The sequence below is a fragment of the Nymphaea colorata genome, chromosome 12 (genome assembly GCF_008831285.2).
Source record: "Nymphaea colorata isolate Beijing-Zhang1983 chromosome 12, ASM883128v2, whole genome shotgun sequence".
Lineage (NCBI taxonomy): Eukaryota > Viridiplantae > Streptophyta > Magnoliopsida > Nymphaeales > Nymphaeaceae > Nymphaea > Nymphaea colorata.
This window is the reverse complement of record NC_045149.1, coordinates 16,317,103-16,334,339: the sequence shown is the minus strand read 5'-3', so window position 1 is coordinate 16,334,339 and position 17,237 is coordinate 16,317,103. Positions and strand designations below refer to the sequence as shown.

Genomic DNA, 17,237 nt, shown 5'->3' with positions numbered 1-17,237 from the left:
TGACCTTGTACTTCAGATCTCTAATTTGATGAACCTGTGATTTTACAGTCACTTTATTTTCAAAATGAGGTGAGTGTTAGGGCAAGGTTGACACCTCAATAATGCACTATTGGTTATCTTTCACCAAGGGACATCTAATTGCACTCAATCTATTTTGATATAAGCTTCCCTATATTTGAAATTATTAAACCTTTCTTTTTGGTCTTGAATTAAATCATTTTTCAACTCCAGAGTAAAATGATGATTTCAATTGTTGACCTTGTACTTCAGATCTCTAATTTGATGAACTGTGATTTTAGTATGGATGTTTCGTTACATCAATAACAATATGCTACATTAGACTTAATGATCTAAAATTTGAAATAATAAAAATACCCCTTGAGGGTCTGACTCTTTTTCCAGATTTTAGTATAAAAAAAGTACCATGGTGAACTAAATTTTTTCTACCAAGTGTCTAATTTTCTTACATGAGGTAGCGTTTGAAATGGTGAAATTCCACTCCAATTCAAATTGAAAAAGAAAATCCTTCCACAACAACCGCGGAACTAGAATGCCGCTTTCCCTACTGAATTTCGCATCAAAATGCCAGAATCAAAGTCCCAAGCCCAAAGTTGCAGCTTTAATTTTTTTTTTTTTTCTGTAGTGATGGGGGGAGCCTGTGGTCAAACGTCTGCTTCTTCCTATCTAATTCCCCCTATACGGGCACACCCCAAAGTCTCTGAAGCCCCACGAGCACTCTTCAGCTTCATCGTCTACCTGCCCTGCTTCCGAGTCCCTTCTGTTGTAGCAATGAAGGCAAAATCAAGTGGTTTCAAGAGAACACAAGCTTCTCGCCTGGCAAATCTCTAGCTAGCGATGCCATCGGATGAAAACTGGAGCCGGTTTGCTTGGGAAGTTGTAGACATCCCTAGGTACATCCTACTCCACTTTTATGCCTACCTCCTCATAGGTTCCCAGAACTCACTACAGCAGACTGGTGCGTCAACGACATTACTTCACTGGCACGAACGAAGGAGCGCTAGTATGAACCCCGATCAATGGCATGGATCGCAACTGACACATATGACAATATGTTGGACCTTGGGTTTGGGTCCGCCCGTGATAGGTAGGGTCCAAACCATGTGCCAAGTGCGGTAATGCACGCAAGAATGGCAGTTGCCGTTTTCTCCATTATCGGAAACGTGAATATTGATGAGGAAAATGGAAGAGCGTGCGGTGATGATGGCAACCAATGTCTATGAAAACATATCCATGTTAAGAGCAAAAGGGAAGAGGTTGGTTGATTGCTGGTAGATTGCGATTAGGATTGTGGATATTGGCGTTCTCCAGACTTTGACTGCGTCGTCCTTGTCAAGGCTTGGAAGTTGGTCTTCATCCGCTGCATTTCTGAGGTAACCAAACTGATCTATGGTTAGACAGAGATAGTATCTTGTAATAATCCATTATTGGTATCAGAGCCATGTTACAGATCAACTCATGATCTCGTGGGAAATTTTATTTCTGAAATTGATAATCTGCTAGCATGTTGTTAGTATGATGTGTGTTTTCTTTGGTGAAGATGACTAGGTAAAATTTTGTGAATCTTAAATGTCATGTATGAAATGGTGACATTATGTACAAATTTTTAATTGCCTTGATTGGATCAAGATGAGGTCTTGCATTATAGAAATTAATGACCAACATGATTTCCAAAAATCATGTAGACCTGGTAGCAAGATCCGAGGGCTCAAATCATCTTAGTGGGATTAAGAGGAACATCTTTTGAGAACTAGAGTCAATTATGTGGATAGAATTGGACTTTTAGTGATCTACACGACAATGAAAGTTTCTTTCAATGCTTGCATACACTTGTTGAACATGAGTTGATCTGTCTTGAGTCTCAATAAATATACATCATATAAAAATAATGTATCTACTGCGATTGCTCTTATGGACTCTTGACTATGCTCATTAGTGTTGTTACTTTAGTATGTAGCCTAAGGCCATGAGAGATTCGGCTTAATGGAACGTATGTAGGAAAGCAATTGATTCAAAATTTGTTGATATACGTAGGAGAGGAAGATCAATTTATCACTACACCAGTGCTCGTATTTACTTCATGCAAAGTTGAAACACCAAAAGGAGAGGCTTGATTGAATAGTAAATATAAAGCACAGTATGAGGTCTCAGTCTTAACACATTTAGCATCATAAAGTGCTGAGGGAGGAAATTTTTATCTAGGGCACTGTGTTACTCTAATCGATGCACAGTTGGACAAGTTTACTATACTCACGGGGAATGTTGGACTTTGGGTCTGGGTCTGCCCGTGATAGGCAGGTTCCAAACCATGTGCCAAGTGCGGTAATGCATGCAAGAATGGCAGTTGCCGTTTTCTCCGTTATTGGAAACGTGCATATTGATGAGGAAAATGGAAGAGCGTGCGGTGACGATGGCAGGCAATCAATGTCTATGAAAATATATCCATGTTAAGAGCAAAAGGGAAGAGGTTGGTTGATTGCTGGTAGACTGTGATTAGGGTTGTATATATTGGCGTTCTCCAGACTGTGAGTGCGTCGTCCCTGTCAAGGTTTGGAAGTTGGTCTTCATCCGCTGCTATGTGGTAATTCAAACTGATCTATGGTTAGACTGAAACACCCCTTTGGCGCCGCGCCATCTCTCTTCTCCGTTCGCACGGGCCACGGCTTCAATTGGCAGTTCGAGCTCCTCCCTCTCCTGCTCGCTGGACGGAAGATTTCTCAGCCAGTATTCTCGCGAGTTGGTTGATTGCTGGTAGACTGTGATTAGGGTTGTATATATTGGCGTTCTCCAGACTGTGAGTGCGTCGTCCCTGTCAAGGTTTGGAAGTTGGTCTTCATCCGCTGCTATGTGGTAATTCAAACTGATCTATGGTTAGACTGAAACACCCCTTTGGCGCCGCGCCATCTCTCTTCTCCGTTCGCACGGGCCACGGCTTCAATTGGCAGTTCGAGCTCCTCCCTCTCCTGCTCGCTGGACGGAAGATTTCTCAGCCAGTATTCTCGCGAGTTGGTTAGCCGGCGCCGGTGTCTGTAGCAGAGATCATTAGGCATCAGGCATCGGCAAGGGGGGGGGGGGGGGGGCTTCTAAAAAAAATCCTGCCTCCACCCCTGAACATCGATTCTTTGGATCAAATGTGTCACTCTTCTGCTGCTACATTTACACTTACTTTCATAATAAGACAATATTTAGTTATTATGCTTTCATTAGAATCTATATCCATAAGTAAAATGAGTTGCTCGGCTCACAAGGAGACTCATCTTTGATTGAAGACATCTTGGAGTTTCCTTACACAGTATTTTATCAGATTGTCCATTAATAAGTTTGTCTGTTTTTAATTTTCTTATTTTTATCAGATTGACCATTAATAAGTTTCCTTGTTTTCAATTATCCCTTTCATCTCATTTTAAATCACGTGCACCGATAGCTTCTTTGTTTCAACTTTCAAGTATTTCTTCTAGTTGGCTTTTTTGGTGCAAACAAAAAATCACCAGAGATCTGGAGGAAATGCTTGCCATGGAAATGCAGTCTTAAACTTCCATTTTGAACCTCGTTCCTAACAAGCTTGCTGCTTAAAAAACGATTTTCATTCATTCTGCATGCAAATGAATATATCACAATTTATCTTCATTTGTTGTACAAAAAGAGTGCTACACAATACTTGCTAATTTGCATTTTAAAGTGCTCAGCGTGACACATGGGACATGTAACTGGCACTTCTCTCACGTTGCAACATATATATCGCTAGGTTGTTTTTGAGTGGTCTAAAGTCTAAACCACCATGTGTCCATGTGTCTTAGTAGGAACTTGTCTTACTTATTCTGGATTTTCAATCTCAATTGTTGTTTTTATAGATATGAACAATCAATAGCCAGATTTTTGAAAAAGGACTTGACCGCTAAAAATTTAGAAGAAAAAAGCAGCAAAAATGTAAAATTGTTGAACCTTAGACCGGCAGACACCACATGCCACACACGTCACCTCCAGTAGTTCGAAAGAGTCTGAATGTGCCTTATAATAGAAAATTTTCACAATGCACAATTTTTTTGTCTATCATGAGTTCGCTTCTCTTTTGGGCATGACCTTTTAAAGATAAAAGATAGGGAAAGAATACATAAATGGGATAAAAAAAATAGGTAACCGGTTTTCAAAACTATTTTTTTATTAACAGTAAAATAGTATTTTTAAACATAATTTGGCATTTTCCATTGAATATTTTATAAGCTTAATTCACTATTTAATAATTTGTTAATCTAAGACTAAGGTGCTTTCCATGTTATGGCTTTTACATGAGAAGATATGTTCCCATCTTCTACCAGAGATGTATTTTGATAAATTTATAGGATAAAATTTGTCCCATTTTCACTTTATCGAAAGTCCGCCATTTAATTATCAAGGGCGATTTTTTGTCCATAGTACGTGGTCATGTTTAGGCGCAAGCTGACGGTTATTTATGTATATGTCGAAAGTCGAACCGGTTATTTTGAAATTTAACTTGGTTCTTTCTCAATCGATGGCCGGGTCGGCGAGCGGACCCGACCGCGGGCGGAAAAGTCTCTGCCTTCCAAGAACTGAAAAATGAAAATCAACTCTCTCCTTCTCTCTCGTTTCTATTTTCCGGTTTTGGTCGTAATGGCATGTCCTGCCGGACCCATTGGTTTCGGGTGGCTAGACTGGTGCTTGTCCACCTTCTGACGGGGTCGGCGTATGGATGCGGCGCTAGTAAATGCCGTCTGAAAGTGATACCTCTTTCCGATGAATGATTTTCAGATCGATTGCGTCCGCGGTGGTGAATCAGACATCCAATTCGCGATCAAAAAGGAGGGTTCTGAAACGGATAGAATTTCACCTTCTGCGAAGGATCTCTCCTGAGGAAGTGGGAAAAGAAGGCGGTTTTGTTCGTTGGTTGGATGAACAGGATGTCTTCGAGCAACGCACAATCTTCAGGGCTGAAGACCTATTTCAAGACTCCGGAAGGGCGTTACAAGCTTCATTACGAGAAGACGCATCCAGCAGGGTTACTTCATTACACCCATGGAAAAGCGGTTGCGCAGGTCAGACGCACGATCAATCCGTCTCTCGCATGCCTTTTTCCTTTAAAGTTCTGGCTCCTCTTCTCGTGTCTCATTCTCTGCATATCTTTGAACATCGTCGATTCCTCTGACCCTGACCGCGCAATATACTGTACTCACATCACCCAACTCAATTGTAGATGTTACTCCCCTTCTTGGCGGCCTCTTCTCTTCTTCTTATTCTTCTTCTTTCGCTTTCCCTACTTGTTCTATTTCTCCCGGTTTCACATCTGCTTATGGATGAATTTTTCCTGTATGTCTGTTTCTACAACTCAGGTGACCATTGCTCATCTCAGGGATAAGCCTGCGGCTCCGCAGCCTGCAACATCCTCCAGCCTGACATCCAGCAGCGGCGTCAGGTTGGCAGCCAGGCTTTTAGGTGGTGGAAACGGAAGCCGCGGCTTGGGTTTCGTAGGCGGTAACGGAGCCAGTAAAACTGCTGCTGGGAATAGCAGGATCGGATCTTTGGTAGCTCATGGCGTCCCTGGGACGTCACCTACCGCTCCTGTCTGTTCAAATTACGATGGCAAAGGCACATACCTCATATTCAATGTTGGGGACACTCTTTTTATCAGCGATTACAATTCGCACGACAAGGTGAGTAACGTTTTTCCAGCTACTTCAAATCCGAATATTCAATCCAACAATGCAAGCACCACGGTGCAATATTGATACAATATGGTTCGTTGTAGGATCCTATTAAAGCCATTCATTTCGGCAATTCTAATCCAATATGCCATGCTTTTGACCCCGAAGCAAAGGACGGCCATGATCTCTTGGTTGGCCTGAACTCTGGAGATGGTAAGGCTTGTATGGTCTCTGTCTATGGGAATTTCAGATTGCATGTGCACTTCTTTTATCTAAAGTACTTTTTTGGTTTTCCCTAGTTTATTCAGTTTCTCTGAGGCAACAACTGCAAGACCCTGGCAAGAAGCTTGTTGGCGCACAACATTACAATAAAGATGGTACACTAAATAACAGGTCAGATTTTGTTTATATTTCTCCTTTTCAATCGTTGTCCTTTTGGGACTTCTCTTCTGGATACTTTGTTCCATGCAAGTTTCCGACGGTGTCCTGCTCATCCTTGCTTTTGAAACTACTCAAATGTAAACAGGTGGTATTGCATCAGAAACAGATCGATTTGAATCATATTAGTAAGTTATTCGAGACTAGTTTCCATTCATGTGTCTGTGCCTTACCTAAACCTGAATTCTTGAAACACAAACTGCAACTTAGTTTCACTTCTTATAGCAAGCTTGAAGCAAAAGGATTCTTGATATTCTAGTAAGTGAATGATTATCAAACAAAAGCTCACTGGAAGTGATTCATGAAACTAATTTGGACTACTGACAACCATCATATTTGAGATCCTCTGAACTATCTGCACAGCAGAATGGAGTCTCAAAATGTTTTCCCAGATACTTATTCCAGATAGTAGTCATGCATGAAGGAACCTTAGGCCTTCAGGACATTGGTTGCTCATGGGTATGAGTTTCACGAACTATATATATATCTACTTATATATGGATTGTGTGTGTGTATATACATGAAAGTGTATTATATCTTCCACTTTGAGTGCCCTTTGTTTTATGTGGGGGTGTGGCTGTGAGTCTCATAGATTGTTCAAAAAGGTAGGCACACAAATGGAAGAGTGTATGTGAGTGTCTGTTTATATGTATATATGTATGTATTTATATTTATATTTAGAAAGAGAGAGAGAGAGAGAGAATTTGATCCCAAAGACGGATTGCATATTGGTGTGTAGCATTTCCTTAATCTTGCTATGAAATTGATCTTTCTTTAACTCTTCCTCTCTTTTTTTCTTATGAATTTTGGATGGGTTTTGATCTAGATTAATTTATGACCAGCCCTTTATGCCTCATCCACAAAGCTAGTCTAGACCGGGGTGCACTAAGGCAAAGATTAAGAAATAGTGAGCAAGAAGGTTTACCTCGAATGGGCTCTTTATACCATAACACAGCCTTCAATTTGGTTGACTTGAACTGGTCGATGCTGCACAAACAGTGGTTTCTTTAAGCTGTCTAAAGTCTAAAATCTCTCCAAGCTTCGCTGGTACCTGGGAGAGGGCTCCCCTATGCTGCAGCATTTCTCCCTCAGCAAATATTCAAAGAAGACAGTGAGAAGCGACTCTCTTTATACATGCTTGCAAGGGGGAGTATTGATAGCCTTAAGTCACCTCAAGCCTGCATGGGGCTGGGTTTGCCAACTGACCAAGAACAAATTGGATAGCAACAAACCAGATGCACCATTATGCGTATACCCCAAGCCAAGCATGCATGAAAAGCATCAGGAGCACCTTTTGGCCCATTTGGGTTATTTTCAATTTTATTTTTCATTTAGTTTGATGTTCCTTTTCTCTTCCGACCTTGCCCATGCTGCAGCTTTTACTGGACAATTTTTGGTCGTCCTGGCCTTGACCCATCATTGGGCGGTGAGCTTAGATCAAATTTCAAATCTGATTGAAGATTTGAACCTGTTTTGCCTTCTTAGCCCTATTTAACTATGTTTAGGTCCAGTTTTGTCCAAATAAAACCTGTGTTAACCTTGACTATGCTTGTTTGCTTAATTGCTATATAATTAGGCCAAAAATATTAATTTGTTCATGCATAACTCCAAAGCAACATTACCATAATTTTGGGATTATTTTCTGTTCTTCCCACAGCAGATGCACTAGTATTACGTGGGTGCCTGAGGGAGACGGTCTCTTTGTTGTTGCTCATGCTGATGGAAACCTGTATGTGTACGACAAGGTAAACTTCCTGTGCAATCATCAGCTATTTTTACCTTGTTGCTTGATATATTGAAAACCAATATTTGGTCTTGTTTATCTATTTGCTTTAGAACAAAGACAACACAGGAGATTCTTCCTTCCCTGTTATTAAGGACCAAACACAGTTTTCTGTTGCACATGCAAAATCCAATAAGGTAAGTTTAAGAAGTTGTACTGGGTTCCCTTTAGTTTTCCTCATTGATGCTTCTGACTTATGAGGCCTCACCGTTAAATGTGTGTTAGCTGTCTTCTGTAGATACTAATATCATTTACCTTTTTTTTCTGATTAAATGTCATTTCTCTAGTTGGTGACTTGGTATGCATTTTAGATACTTTTCATTTGCCAATATCTACTGTTTTCATCACCTTAGCAGACATAAAAGTGCAAAATCAGTAATAGGCCTCATCAGTCATCACTATGAAAATCAAACTAGGTCTATGACTAAATATTGCAATTATAATTTAAACAGTGGATCTAAAAGGGTTTAGTGAGCTCAAACCAAGCTTATGTGGTATTCAAGCTCTAGTGGGTTAGTATATCAAAGCCTGGTTCAGTGTTTGGCTTCTATTGGCTTTTAAGTTCTCAACAAACTTGAACTTGATACCAAGCCTGGCATTGCCACAGCCCTATTTGTAGTTGTGTTTTCTAGTTGAAATATTTGTTTTTTTTTATATGCACATTACAGCTTTCTATTATATAGCTATTTTTTTTATCGCATGCAACTCTGAAAGACAAGATATTGTTGATCTTTTGTACATTATACTTACTTATCTTTTGATTTTGCTGAATCAAATTTTTAGAATCTTTGGTTACCAATCAGACCCAACCTACCAAATTGAGTCTCACCTTTATAGCATCCCTTGAAAACGATGACAATCTGATTCATGGGTTATTAGAAAGCACCCTGGTAGGGGATACTCAATGACAGAATGCAATCAAAGCTATGTAATGGATTGCACAACCTCCTGTTATTTTTGCTTCATGAAACCCAGAGATTAAGGATAATCAAGATTATGACAAAGAAAATTAATGGATCATCAGGAAAATCAGATAACAAAATAAATGGTCGCCCATAAGCTGGTTCCCAATGTAAAATGTCCAAAAGAATTAATTCACTTGCAAACTTGGATCTTACAATGCTTTCCTATCCATAGCTATTTAGGAATTTCATAAAGGAGAAGTTATACTAAAATCAGATTTATGAAAAATTTCCAAAAAGGTAAACAATAAATTAAGAAAAAAGAAGTTTACCCTTTTCCTCTTCTTCTTCTTCTCCTCATCTTCTCCCTCTCCTCCCCCTGATTCCACTTGAAATGAAGTGCAGTTGCTGACTCCCATTTTTTGCCCAAGAACTTATCACCTTTTTAAAATTTTCAAATAGCATCACTTCTTTGTCCTCTCCCAATACACAGTTTGAGAAGAACTAGGTGTTACAGTTCCACCCTCTCAAAAAAGAAAATCTTAAAATTTTACTAACTGATTCAAGAAAAGATGAAGTGTTTATTAACTCAGTGGTAGAGTGCGACCCTGATAATTGTGTCATTGTGCCTGGATCAATCCTATTGATGCGTGTCCTTTTAGGTTGTTTGTAATTGAAGCATGTAAGGCAAGTAGCTATCTGCATGTGGGAGTCAGGTCCATTAAGTGACATAGTCCTCAATAAGGCTTCCTTGCAAGTGGCAACTGATGTATGATCAAACAAATAAAGACAAGCTTGTCTATATATTGTAAATTCTACGTATCATCAGATAAAGTGAATTTTTAAGCAAATTTTAGATTGATGGTCACAACTTAGCACTAAGACAGATACTAATTGATGGTTTACATAACTTAGCACTAAAACATATACAAACATTAGTGTCAAGATGGACATAGTCTCTCTAGAGAATTGGTATATAAGAGATCAACATGCTATTGATGTATGTGATGAAAATAATCTTTGGAACAGGGAGGTTAATGGAGTGGGTATTTTATCCATAGTCACCAAAAACTTTCTCATGTTTTAAACGACGAGGTTTTTCTTGTGTGCAATACGGCGGGCTTGAAAAAACGAAAAAGCAAAAGCAAATATACGGTAAATTTTTTAAAATTAAAAGGATCTAAAAATTAGAAAAAAATAAAAAGTGAGAAACTAATAACACAAACATAAAAAAAAAAGGTAGATTTGCAACAAATAAAAATTAGAAAATGGAAACAAGCAGTTTTCCATTTAAAAACATGAAAAAATGAAAAAAGGAAGAATGCAAAAAAAGGTGAAAAAACAGTTCTTTTTCACAGTTTTCTCGGTTTGGCTTTCTTTTTTTTAGTTTAAATGGCTGACTTATTTATCGTGTCACATTTTTTCAAAAAAAAAAAACCTGTTTTTGCGACTATGATTTCATCTAAAGGTATATAACCAATTAATGCAGAAGTCACTAACTTATGATAGAAAACCTTGAACCAGGTGTAGCAACTCGAAAGCAAATTGGTGCAAATTTCACCTGCGTGGTTTTCCTTTTTTTCTTATTTTTTGCCCTTGCCTTTGGGTGGTGAGAACTGATTGCTCAAATCCAACTGATATAGGTATATCCACAACTTTTATGTGGTTGAGAGTTGAGACATGTTAGATAGGGTGGTCATGATACCAAATATGTTAAGCTGCCTGATGGCTATTGAATGAAAACCGCTCACTGCATGAATTATAAAAAGGTTACAGATACTCAGATAAAGCCAGTACAAATTTTAGCTTACTGTTATATAATTAGTCAGAATCAAAAGCGGAGCACAAGAATGTCAAGCCCCTAAACGTGACTAGTTAGTTTGGTCTCTAAAAATAAAATCAGTAAAAAATAAACACAATAATCAAAGTGCTAAAAGAACTAAAAGGCATAAGGTATACTATAGAATAAAACTGAAAAACATAACAATCCCAACTATGTTGCATAAAACAGAAAACAGAAAGATGCAAACAAAACAAAACAATGTAGGACTTCAATAAACAGAAAAACATGAAAATTAACTATGTTATAGTGTACATATTGCATTATATGGTGGTATGCAAGAGGCTAAGTGATGCTTTCCCAGTGTAGGGCCCACTTCCAGGACCTCAAGGTGATGCTAGGCCAAGGGTGGCAGGACTACACTGCAGCCATGGTTAGGTGCAGCTACACCCGGGAAAACAGCAACTTTGCTTAGCCACGCTTTTGGGGTTTGGAAGATCTTTTAATTATAAGCTCATTGCACAAATTTCAACATAGTTTGAGCACGAATGGGAGTTATGGGCCTCAGAAACTCGTAGATTGAGTGTCGAACAGTTGTTGTGCGCAGTGATAGGTTCTGTCTAGAATTTTGCTAATGTACAGTGAGCCAGATTAAAATGGGTGATATCCCTTTTGTTCGAACTCTGATCTAGGCGTGTACTTGTTGGGAAGATAATTTCAAGAGCTTTCCAACGAGTATAGGCATGCGATGATATGATGTCATTTGTCTGAGACGATTTGCCAACAAAGGTGACGCCTGAATTTCGAGAAAATGATTGCTAGCTAAATCGATGATAGCTTTTTCGTCTGAACTCCTATTGAGTTTCTAGAGCTTTCCAAAAAGTATAGTCATGTGAGGATCTGACGTCGTTTGCTTAGGGTGATCTGTCTAGATTGTGATGCCTGGATCCAGTTTTTTGCAGAACAAGATCTGCAGGTCCACTGATCAGTCAGATCTCGCATTAACGGAGATGATCAGCGCCTAGATCGCATGATCGTGCAGGAGAGCCCACCGTCTAGGGCCAGGTTGCCGATGAGGTGGTTGTGTTGCCTCCTTGCACACTGGAGTTGCGATGGTCATACCTTGTCTTGTGGATTGGAACTTGAGACATAGAGAGAAAACCACACCTTGGGGCTTGGACTGCAATAGTGGGCGTCCGACGGCGGCTGTAGGTCGGCAACAGTAGTGGCACTTAGGTAGGATGCGAGAAATGGAAGGAGAGGCGAGATAGAGAGAGAGAGAGAGAGAGAGAGAGAGAGAGAGAGGTCTAATTCTAAAATTCTAATCCTTCATTTACAATTTGCATAATCATAACAATGAACAAAAGCATGCTTAAATAGGTGCATGCTTACCTGGCCCTCTGTATGGAAATAATTCAAAAATAGAATTTTAATTTGAATTTCTCTCCTAAAGTGGTTTCCTAATCTTGACGGCTATAATCACGGAGGATTCCATATTTGGCATAGAGAGAGACTTGCCAAATGGGAGCCCGCCCAAGGAGGGCGCACTCTAGCTGGGTCTGCAATGGGTGAGGTGGGGTTTAGTGGCGTGCATGTGGCAGCTTGGAGGCTGAGATGGCCTGCCCAGAGAGGATACTGCGTCCCGAATGCATGTGGCCCCTGGATGGTTGGCGTGGGTCCTTGTGGCATGCTTGTGGTTCCCCTGTGCCGAGTGATGAAAGGGTGTGCAGGGTTGCCTCCCGCATGTGCACTGAGGATGGCACCCTTGCTGACTAGACACATCTGGATCTGGGACACGTTAGGATCAAACTCAGGTCGAGGGGGCTCGAGTTGAGGGCACGAACTTAGGTTTGGCTCAGCTGCTCCTGAATCAATTGTCGAGCTGGCAGAGGGCTGTCGGGTGCGGGCAAGCTGGCTTGGCTAGCCTCGGCAGGGTGCTGCTACTAGAATAACCTCCTCCTGAAGCTGAGGTACACATTGGAGATGTTAGAAGCGATAAGAGGTATGTGAAGGGCTTGGCGTCTTGTCGATGTCCCTATTGGATAGTCTCCATAAAATCATTGCATGTCATTTGATGGGTGGGGTCGATGGTGGCCGAGCCAAGGGGCAACAGATGAATGCAGCCTAAGGCAAGGTCAGATCATGAAGCCACCCAGGCCCCCATGGTCGATGGTTGCTTTGGGACATTTATGGTCCTATGATACACCCTTCAACACAAGTGTCGTGCATGCCACTGTTTGCAGTTTAGATGAGTAGCACCCACGAGAATCGAACTGAGAACGCATCGTCTGTGTGACCCTCAGGCCAATCGTCTATGCTACGCCCCTAGGGGCTCAACATATTTCATTAGATGTTACAAAGTATATTACATTGACAATGCACATTACGTTAGTATCCATGAGAATGTTATGTGTATTATGTTCAAATCACTAGAATACATGAGTCTTGCTTGATTATATCTCGTGATAGATGCAACATGTTAACCTGAAAGGGCAAAAGGAAACTTCAAAAAACTAAAGAGTAAGATGGAGAAAGAGAGCCTCATGCTACGTATGCTCTCCCCCATGGAAGAGTAAACCCCATTAGCCTACAGAGAGAGAGCAAGATTATAAGCATATTTTTAAAAAGAAAAAATGAAAAAACTTTAAAAATATAAAGAATGTCTAATCAACCAAGTTTATCAATTAGTCCATAATATCTGGCCCTACTGATTTTAACCCGGTAGACTAGCTGCCTGACTATGTAATGACCTAGGCCAGTTTGTAAAAAGTATGTCTTTCAGTGTAGAGGAATAATTTGTAAGACGCTAGTTTTTTGTATGTTTGTTCATGTGATCGACTTCATTTTCCTCTAGAACAAGGAGGTATAACATGCATAAAGCAGAAGAGGGTAGATATTTCAGGTAGAACCATAGAAAGCACAACTGCAGAAACTATTAGAGAGATGCAATTGACAATGTTGTATCTCGCTAAGCAATTTGAAGGCCAAAAGGTTTCAGCCTTGGCCATGTGGACATGTGTATCTTTCTTCCTTCTGGTGTTATCCTCACCAGAGTTTGGTTTGCAGGAAGCAAACTCACTGGTTAACCTGTCATTCAGTGAAAGTTTCTTTAGATAAGAAAATAAAATAAAATTCTAACGGAACTGATAAGAAAAAGTCAATCAGCACCTGTTGGTAAAGTACCAAGGTTGCTGATTTTGCAATAAACAAGAAATGGAGATTGTTGAGCTCTCAAAGCAGTACAACTTATCAAGGACTAAGGAAGAACAAAATTATGTGGTTATGTTACAGAAAAGAATGATGAGGCAATGACAATTCAAAATTGTTAAGTTGATATGGAACTAAGAATCAGCATCAAACATTTGATAAAGGGATAGGTTCATATTAAGAGATAAGTATTCTGAAGCGTAACACTTTTCTTGCTGAACCCCAAAAATAGTTGAATTTACTAAATCAAATTGAAAAAAGGAACAGGGATTATTTTAGCTATCAAGGATTAGGGAAGGATAAAATTATGTGATCATGCTAGACAGAAAACGATGATCAGTCAATGATAGTTCAAAATTATTAAGTTGATGTAATGCTAAGAATCATCATCATATAGTTGAATTGGGTGTGTCAAATCGAAAAAAGATTCAGATGGATAGAAGCCATAACAGACACACAAAATATGTAAATAAGAAATTATCATGCAATCAGTTAGATTGAAGGGAATACAAACCAAATTGTTGATCACATTTTAGTAAAGAGATATAGCTAAAATTTTATTACATCGAGTAATGGAGTAGATTTGAAATTTCACTATTTGGTTGCTCAGAAGAAATGCCCTCAAGAACGCTGTCAAGATGTGATAGAAGGAGATCTTAGGTGCTGTGGACATACTGAAATGGCTATTTGTGAACTTGCACTAATATTAGGATATTGAGTTGAGAGCTTTTAGCAAGTTCAGAAACATGGCTTCTGAGGTGTGCAATAGGTCGTTTGATATTTAATATAATCTCATTGAGTACATTGCAAGTACAGATAAATGGAAGAATAGTATCGCTGCAGACAGAGTTGTCAGATGATTAGGTCGTTTGATATTTAATATAATTCCAAATATTGTAATATGTGGTGATTTTTGCTTCTTCTTGAGTACATGCAAATGTAGGTTGATGGAAGAATAGTATCGCTGCAGATGGAGTTGTCAAATAACAAGTTCAAATAGACAACCTTGAGAAATGAATCTCTTTTTAGCATTGTGTGCACATTCCATGATAACTGTAAGTCAAAAATTAGGTAGTATGTCGATTTCTCATGTGAAGATCACATCAATACTGTAATTGTTTCTTTGGTAAGTTTTTGTTGCTTTGTCCGGAACTGAAGGAAAGATTAACATAGATTCTGAAATGATTTAGTTTGAGATAAGTGTTGTGTTGTTTCCTGCCCAAAGGACTTGATTGAACTTGGTTGACTCATTTAACTTGTTGAATCTGAAGTTTTAGTAATTTTGTAATTCTTCTATGGTTTTGGCCATTTGCTATATTTGTTTTTCTGCAAATAAACACAAATATGTTGTGACACCAATTAATCATCTACGATCAACATCTTCCTTTAATGCAATCTGTCAAATTGTTGCTGAAATTTGACATCTGGATGAAACTTTATGATTTCCCCTTGAATTTTGGATTTGCAGAGCAACCCAATTGCAAGATGGCATATCTGCCAGGGTTCTATCAACAGCATCTCCTTCTCAGCTGATGGATCATTCTTGGCTACCGTTGGTAGAGATGGTATGACTTTCCTAAGGATATGTTTAGAAGTGCTAGTCCCTTATGCTTCAACCAGCTGTATATAAAAGGTATTTCAAAGCGTTGATGAGAATGTTGTAAAATACAGGTTACTTAAGGGTTTTTGATTATGCAAATGAACAATTGATATGCGGAGGGAAAAGCTACTATGGTGCATCACTGTGTTGCGCTTGGAGGTAGGACACTATAACCAGGATTCAGATTGGTAATACTGTGCTGGCTAGTGGGATTTTAGGTGCAAAAGTTCAATGAGTGTCATTTTTTTTTTTACAATGCTGAGAACATGTTTGCGCTAAAGATACAAGTCAACAAACTGCTTTTTGACATCTGCAGTTCTGATAGCAAATACATATTAACTGGAGGAGAGGATGACTTAGTACAGGTTTGGAGTATGGAAGATCGCAAGGTAGTAGCTTGGGGTGAGGGCCACAACTCATGGGTGAGTTTTTATTCCCATGGAAGAATATCTTTACCCCGTGATGTATCTCAACAAAGCTCCCGTTGCAGGTCAGTGGAGTTGCTTTTGATTCATATTGGTCATCTCCCTCTTCAGATGGGACCAGTGAGAATGTCATGTATCGGTTTGGTTCTGTTGGCCAGGTATTGCATTTTTGTTTCCATGGAATAAGCTTGACGGTCTTATAAAGGAACTCATGTTATTGTAATTTATGTTTTTCCAAGATCTTCTATAAAAGTTCTGCAGTTCTAGTGCTTCTGAGGTATGCTAGCATGTACGGTTGGATTTCTCTATAGTGTGCATTGAATAGAGGAAGTAATGTGATAGACCTGATGGTCAGGGGATTTATGAAAATCAACCAAATTTTGCTGTATTTGCTGATTTTATTTTTGGACCGATTTTCTGAATTTCAGGAAAACTCTTCAATTCAAAAACTGTTTTCCCGATATTAACTTTTAGCTATATGAGGGATGACTTATAAGTCCTGACTTTGTGCCCTTTATGGATGTTTCCGGCGTCTTTTGCCAACCACTGGACGTTGCTTTAATGCTTGGTGTGTGTTCAGGACACTCAACTGCTTCTATGGGACTTGGTGATGGATGAGATCGTTGTGCCACTGCGTCGATGTCCACCTGGAGGTTCACCTACGTTTAGCAGTGGAAGCCAGTCGTCCCATTGGGACAGTCTTTCCCCCGTTGGCACTCTTCAGTCTGCTCCAAGCATGAGAGACGTGCCAAAGCTCTCTCCCGTTGTTGCTCATCGCGTGCACGCAGAACCCCTTTCCGGTCTGCTTTTTACTAGCGACTCTGTTATTACCGTCTGTCGCGAAGGACATCTGAAAATATGGATGAGACCTGGGAATGGCGACAGTTTGCCCGTCAATCAAGAAGCAACGAATTCCCTCAAAGGATAAATAGCAGCCATTTCTAGTAAAATTGGCCGTTATTTTTGTACAAACATTAAGAACCCTGAATGAAGTGTTTCATTTCATTTGCACCCTCCACATCATGCCATTTCAACTTCTAAATGATAATTTCTCCTAGTTTTCATGTAGCAGGCTCCCGTGGGTCCACGGCATTGTGTCATGGATGATGATCATCTCTATGGGTGGAGTGCTTGAGTTAGTAATAATTGCCTTTTCATACAATGAAGCAAGGTGCAGAGTGAAATTGGTCTGTATGGCTTCTCTGGCTTAAACCTAGATTATACAGCATACTTATTGCTTAAAGAGGATTCGGTTTTTTCTGTTAATTTATGCACCTTAGTAGGAAAAAAAACATCTATCAGCCGCCCTGTAATTTAGTCTTGGCCAGGTTGTCTTAACCTGGAATGGGCGAACATGAACACTATTACTACCTTTTTAACATCTCAGCTACCACTTTAGACAGAAATGACTTCGTATAAGGGCTTGA

General features: G+C 39.6%; 1 protein-coding gene across 3 annotated transcripts; it reads left to right on the top strand.

Annotated features, from left to right (window-relative positions):
* The first annotated feature begins 4,562 nt into the window (after nt 1–4,562).
* On the top strand, nt 4,563–16,828 carry LOC116265753 (uncharacterized). 3 transcript variants are annotated; one of them, XM_031646618.2, is made up of 11 exons: nt 4,569–5,069; nt 5,364–5,684; nt 5,780–5,888; nt 5,975–6,068; nt 7,774–7,858; nt 7,950–8,033; nt 15,254–15,350; nt 15,457–15,544; nt 15,702–15,807; nt 15,876–15,968; nt 16,391–16,828. In XM_031646618.2, exons 1-11 carry the CDS (start codon nt 4,926–4,928, stop codon nt 16,736–16,738), a joined length of 1,569 nt encoding a protein of 522 aa, XP_031502478.1. In that variant the 5' UTR covers nt 4,569–4,925; the 3' UTR covers nt 16,739–16,828. The 3 variants fall into 3 exon arrangements, with proteins under 3 accessions (XP_031502479.1, XP_031502478.1, XP_031502477.1); XM_031646617.2 differs by having other exon boundaries at nt 7,771–7,858; XM_031646619.2 differs by lacking the exon at nt 15,876–15,968 and having other exon boundaries at nt 4,563–5,069; nt 7,771–7,858; nt 15,702–15,875; nt 16,391–16,559.
* Nucleotides 16,829–17,237: the final 409 nt, after the last annotated feature.

Coding starts and splice junctions, on each gene's coding strand:
- LOC116265753 (XM_031646617.2), top strand. CDS start 4,926: ATGAACAGGATGTCTTCGAGCAACGCACAATCTTCAGGGCTGAAGACC. Junction 15,545..15,701: donor TCACTGTGTTGCGCTTGGAG/GTAGGACACTAT, acceptor TGACATCTGCAG/TTCTGATAGCAAATACATAT. Junction 15,969..16,390: donor GGTTTGGTTCTGTTGGCCAG/GTATTGCATTTT, acceptor GTGTGTGTTCAG/GACACTCAACTGCTTCTATG.